The 6,034-nt window shown below is 43.9% G+C and overlaps 1 protein-coding gene across 1 annotated transcript; it reads left to right on the top strand.

Moving 5' to 3' along the window:
• The first annotated feature begins 304 nt into the window (after positions 1-304).
• Positions 305-943, top strand: LOC130742258 (uncharacterized). Its single transcript, XM_057594442.1, has one exon. It carries the CDS (start codon positions 305-307, stop codon positions 941-943), a length of 639 nt encoding a protein of 212 aa, XP_057450425.1.
• The last annotated feature ends 5,091 nt before the right edge of the window (positions 944-6,034 follow it).

Below are 6,034 nucleotides of genomic sequence, written 5' to 3'. Positions count from 1 at the left end.
CTGGCAAGAAAATCACGAGGGAGACCGCGAAAGCTTAACAATGCACCTAAGGAGGTGGTGATTCCTAAAAGGCCTAGGGGAAGACCACGTAAGGGAACAACAAGTTGTACAACTCCAAGCTTTCACAAGAGTTGCAAGGACTTGCCACTAGTACATGTTGACTGGGACAGTGTAGATGGAATCAATACAAGGGCTAGGCGAGCCCTAATACGGAGCCAGAGTGTAGGTTTGCTATTTGATTGCCCTGAGGAGATTGTTATTCAAGGTCTGGTTAGGGAGCTGTCTAGCAGTGCTCGACAATAACATGTCGGGGACATGGGTGACTTGGAATGTGCGGGGTCTAGGGCGAGCGGAGAAGAGGAAATCAGTTAGGCTGGCTTTGGAGCGGGTGCGCCCAGAATTGGTCTTATTACAAGAAACAAAATTGAATGATGATCGGGAAGGCTCATTCCGAGGATGGTTGAATGCTGGTATGGAGGTTGTCTGTGTGCCAGCGGTGCACTCGCCGGGGGGTTTAGCGACGTTATGGCGGAGGGATATTTTTAACAATGAAAGGGTCATCAAAGGGAATGGCTTTCTGTTTGTCCAGTTAAGAATACAGTCAAGTGGAGAGGTTCTTTTTGTGGGGAATGTGTATGGTCCCCAAGATGTGACGGGACGGGTGCGTATGTTTGAGGAACTGGGCAGGGAAGTGGAGGGCATGGAGGGTAGAATTGTGGTGGGAGGAGACTATAATGCTATCCTCAATGATGGTGAACGTCAAGGAGTAGCGGTTGACACCCGGGGAGAGGGTGCTTTCAAGGATTTTGTGTTGTCCAATTTTTTAATTGATTTACCAATGCAAAATGGTGATTTCACGTGGGGAAGTACAAGAGGGAGTGGGTTGTGGAGTAGGTTGGATAGATGGCTAATTAATGAGGATGCTCTGTTAGGTTTTGATTGAAGGTATGAAAAACGGTAGAAAGGGGGGGTTTGAATAACGTTTTCAGTATAAAACTTCCACCTTAGAGATTTTGACAAATCTTTTAAGAACTTAAGTGCTAAAGATAAGAGATAGAAAAGCACACAAGGATTTTATCCTGGTTCACTTGATAAATCACTCAAGCTACTCCAGTCCACCCGTTAAGGTGATTTCTTCCTTCTTAGAATGAAGGCAATCCACTAATCAGGTAAGAGTTACAACTGCACTTGAAACCTACAAGTGACTAACAATTACACTGACTTAGCTCACACTAAGATTCACTCTCTTAGTCTTCTCTAGGATCCGATCAACCTTGATCTCCTAAAGGAACTAAACAAACTGTTTATCAAAGAATTGTTTACAAGAGATTTGCTTCTAAAAAGCTAATAGTAAACTCAATGAATTTCAGATGAAAGAAAACTTAGAAGATTTTGAATATGTCTTGCGTATGTGAATGCTTCTAGCCGTTTCTTTCAGTCTTCAGCCTCTTTATATACTCCAAGGATTAGGGTTGAGCGTTGCATGGGAAATGCTACCGTTGGAGGGCAGTTCTGGAAAATCCAGCTTCTGCTGTGGCTGAGAACGTTAGGTAGGTCGTCAGGAAGGTACAGTTGCTTTTGTACTTGGATAGCGACGCGACCTTTAAACCTAGGAGACTTCTGATAAGGGGAATGCTTCATATTGGAACTTGTGAAGCCGGTTGATCAGAGTCAGAGGGAAAGCACAGATCCTCTGACCATTGTATCTTCTGATTCTGAACTCAGAGGGAAGAACATGGCCTTCAGAGTTTCTTGCTTCCGGACTTCAGAGTTTCCACTATTCAGCTTCTGGATCTTCAGAGTCTTCTACACCATCAGAACATCTGAGCCTTCAGTGTTTCTTGGTTATCAGAACTTCTGGATCTTCAGAGCTTCTAGTGACTGAGTCCTCATCAGAGTTTGTGTAACTTCAGAACTTCTGAAGCTTTTCCACTGTTCATACTGAACATGGTGAATGCGAAAGCGTTGCTTGGGTCACTCTTTATACACAGTGCTTCTGATTTGTGTGAGATTGAGTTGAGGTCAGAGCCTGTAAATAGCACACTCAGAAAAACACGTTAGAGTACCACAATTGTTCATATCAAAAGGTTAACTTGTAATCATCAAAACATAGAGTTGTACTACTAGATCAAAACTTGATCTTACAATCTCCCCCTTTTTGATGATGACAAAACTAAAATTTTTGATGAACAATTCTTAAACATTAAACTGAATTCACTCAGAGTTTAGAGATATAGAATAAGACTTATCCTGATGTGAATAGTTTATCTTGCTCATTCTGAATTCAAGTCACTGCTTGATTCTGAGCTTAGCTCCCCCTGAATCTAATACTTGATGAAAACGTTAGTAAAGTCTAGATTCTGAGCTAAATGATTTAAGAGTTCAGAGTGAAAAACTTATGACATAGATGAAAAACGAATAATCAGAGCGCATAAGTAATCAGAGTCACGGACAGGGTATCAGAGTCTTGAGTATCAGAGTCAACTTAGAATCACTTCAGAAGAAGTGAAATGTATTCCTTGTATTTGCCCAGTGACACATCTATGGTCATGAAGGTGGAACTCTTAAATTCTCCAAAAGAAAAATAAATCACACTAACACATCTTACACATCAAAAACTGGGTTTACTCCCCCTTTTTGTCATAAGCAAAAAGCTTGGGGTGTGAAAAACTTAGCTTGAAGTACAAGGTACTCCCCCTTAGAGAAGGTCTAAGTTTAAAGAAAAAGAAAACAATGCAAGAATCAGAGTTAGGCGAAATAAATAGAAGAGTTAATGCAAGAGAAGAACGTTTACCACTGGTCAAGTGAGTAAAGAGAAGGGTCAGTTACCAAGAACTTAACCTCGAGAAACTGTAGGAGCATTAACTTTCAGAGATAAAGTGAAGCCTATATAAAGCGTTGGAGAGAGAGGTAAGCTTCACACCTCGAACAATTTTCAGTAAAGAAAAAAAATGGCATCATACATCGTAGCACTAGAAGAGCTGAGGAAGAAGGCCTTTGAAGAGGACTTGTTCCTGAACATCAGGCATCCAGAGGGTGCAACTACCATCGCGGAGCTGACACGGACACTGCTGGAAGAGGACCTGCGTCCAGAGTTGGAGAGAGACCTGAAGGAATTTCTTGCCTTCGTGGAGGAGGTGCAAGAACTCAGCCGGCTTGAACTCAAGCTGCTGGAAGAAAAAGAAAGTTTGGAAGAGGAGCTCAATACTGCAGAAGAGATTCTGGAGAGGGATGAGCTAAAGGACAGGCTCAGCAACATCCAGCATGTACTGGAGCGTCTGGAGAAAGATAGGTCAGAGCAGCGCCAGGAGTGCAGAAGAATGAGGAGGGATCCTCCATTCTAGATTTTATGATGTAAAGAAATATGATGTAAACACAGAAATATGATGAATAAAAAAGATTTTTGCAAACATATGTGATACAAATATATATATATAGATATGCATATAGAATCACAAACGAATAAAATAGAATAAGTAAATAAAAAGAAACAGAGTTTAAATAAAACAACGTTAGATAAAAAGAAAGAAAAAGAAGAGATCCTAAAACTAAGGTTTGTCAGATCGTCGCAGAAGTTCCATCATCATTTGCTTCATCTCAATCAGCATGGATTCATGAATGTCAAGACGCTGTTCCATGATGTCGAGTCTGAATGAGCTTGTCTGAGTAGAACTGGAAGGAACATTCTGAGCAGCTTGAGGATCTGGAATGGAAGCAGAAGCAGCAGGAGTAAACACAACTGGTGCAAGTGCTTGGCATCTAAGAGCTTCAGCCTCAGCTTCAAGTCGCTCTGCCTCAAGTCTGGCTTGTTCAGCTTGAGCTGCTGCTAGACGTGCAGCTTCTTCTGCTTGAGCTTTCTTTCTCTTGGCTTCTTCAATAGCTTCGAGAAGCTTCTGTCTCTGTTCTTGTTCATGAAGAGCCACCCTTCGAGCAAACCTTTGCTTTGCAGCCTCAATGCTCTGACTTCCCTCTGCATGCAGGAGCTGCATCATAATTGGAACTTGAGCCACTAGCCAAGTGCCCAGATTGTTCCACTCATCAGCCACACGTTCAGCATTCTCACTGAGGTCAGTCTGACCGTGCACATTGCGTAGCATCATAGAAGCTTCATGATAGAAAGTATTGATGCACTCAGAGAGAGATGTGGGTCGGAGGTGAGTGTAGGGAATTATGGAGAGGTTGGTTTCAGGAGAGGCTGGGTGATTGCTGCTATGAGCTTCAGAGGCACCTTGTGGAGAACCAATGTTAATCAGTTGAGCATTGGGTTCAGAGGTTCCAAGGTGAGGGTCTGAAGTTTCAAACAGAGGATGGGGTGATCTAACCGAGGATTGGTTAGACACTGATTGTTCGGGTTCAGGTTCTGGTTGAATATGCTCTTGTTGGTCTGGGGCAGGGTGAGCTTGTTGAGCCAAAGGGTCTGCCTCTTGTAAAGGATTGGCCAAGATAGGTTCATCTGGGTCAACTAGACGTTCAGTTCTAGGGCCAGGATATCTCCTAGGGCTTGGACAAGTAAGATAATAATCTTCTAGGGTAGACACCTTTTCTTTTCTTACCTCCATGAATTTTCTAATGGATTCAGAGTTATTGGAGGGAGAAGAATCAGCAACATGGGTTGGGAAGGATACAGGTGTATAGGCTGTGGAAGAGTCTGTATCCGTGGTTCTGGCAGCAGGACGTGCTGATGCTCTGGGAACAGAGTGATCAGACGTTCTGGGTTGTGGTTCTGTTTGGTTGGGCTCTGGTTGTTCAAGGATGATGGGTTCAGAAGATAATGGGTCGTACGGAATGGTAATAAGAGAGGTTGGTTCTTCTGACCTAGAGGGTTGGTTCTGAAGCAAATTCCAGAGAGGTGCTTCAGTAGGTGAAGGTTGAAAGAATGAAGATCTGGGGGAATGTGGTGAAGAGGTGGTTTGTGCAGCTGGTTGGGATTCAGGAATAGGAGTGAGGGGATTTGAGGAGTGTTTGAGCATAGCAGAAATAGGGAGTGCATCAAATAAATTCAAATCATCATCAGAAGCAAGTGCAGACTTACTTGAATGTGCTGATGATCTAGTCACTCTGGCAGGAGGTTCAGTCCTTCTGACCACTTCAGCAGCTGGTTCCACCCGAGTAGGCTTCACCACGATTCTGACCTGCTTCTTCTTCTTCTTGGGAGGACCATCCTCATCATCACTATCATCACCATCATCAGGCTTTCTCTTCGTCTTCTTGACCAGAGGGACATCGGATTCCTCAGAAGATTCGTCCAGTATCATCTTCCTCTGAGCTTTCTTTTTGGGAGGAGAAGGAAACTCTGGTGCTGGCGGCAGTCTGCTGACGAAATCATCAAGATCGATTTCGAATCCTTGAGCCCTTAGGTCATCAACATAACACCTAATGGCGTCAGGATTGTCTGCCTGAGTCCACAGAGGGTAGTCATTCAGAGGCATCCTTCTGCTTCTGATTTCAGAAGATGTGTCTTCACGAGCAGGAGCAATCTTCTTCTGGACCAAACCCATCTTCTTCAGAGAATTTGCAGTGAAGACATCACTGACAATGGTGCTCAGATCCTCTACACATCCAGCATTGACCAGATCTTGCACCAGGTTGCTCTCAATGAGAAAGTCTGAGAGCAGTCTCCCAAAGGGGATGTACTTGATTGCTGACTTGATGGAAGCAGTGGTGCGAGACTTCCGGATGCATTCCTTCAAGTAGGAGAACAGGAAGTAGGGAAGGCAGATCTTCTTCTGGTCTTGGATGAAGAACAGCATCACCTTCTGGTTGAAGTTGATGTAGTCTGGAGAACTGCCCTTTGGTCTCTGGTTTATGCAGTGGAGCAGGATCTTGTGCCAGATTCTGAGCTTGGGATGAAGGTCCATCACCTTGTAACTCGTCTTGCCCGGTTTGAAAGTGGTGTACAGGGCCTCGTTGATTGTATTCTTGGTGCTGGGTTTCAGCTTCGATTCCGTGAGTTGGAAACGATACCCATAAGCAGTGTCTGCTCCCAGCAAGTTCACGAAGGACTTCTCCGTGATGATGATCTTTCTTCCAAGAA

This window comes from Lotus japonicus, chromosome 1, assembly GCF_012489685.1.
Source record: "Lotus japonicus ecotype B-129 chromosome 1, LjGifu_v1.2".
Lineage (NCBI taxonomy): Eukaryota > Viridiplantae > Streptophyta > Magnoliopsida > Fabales > Fabaceae > Lotus > Lotus japonicus.
The sequence above is the reverse complement of the archived record's forward strand: the minus strand, read 5'-3'. Positions and strand labels throughout refer to the sequence as shown.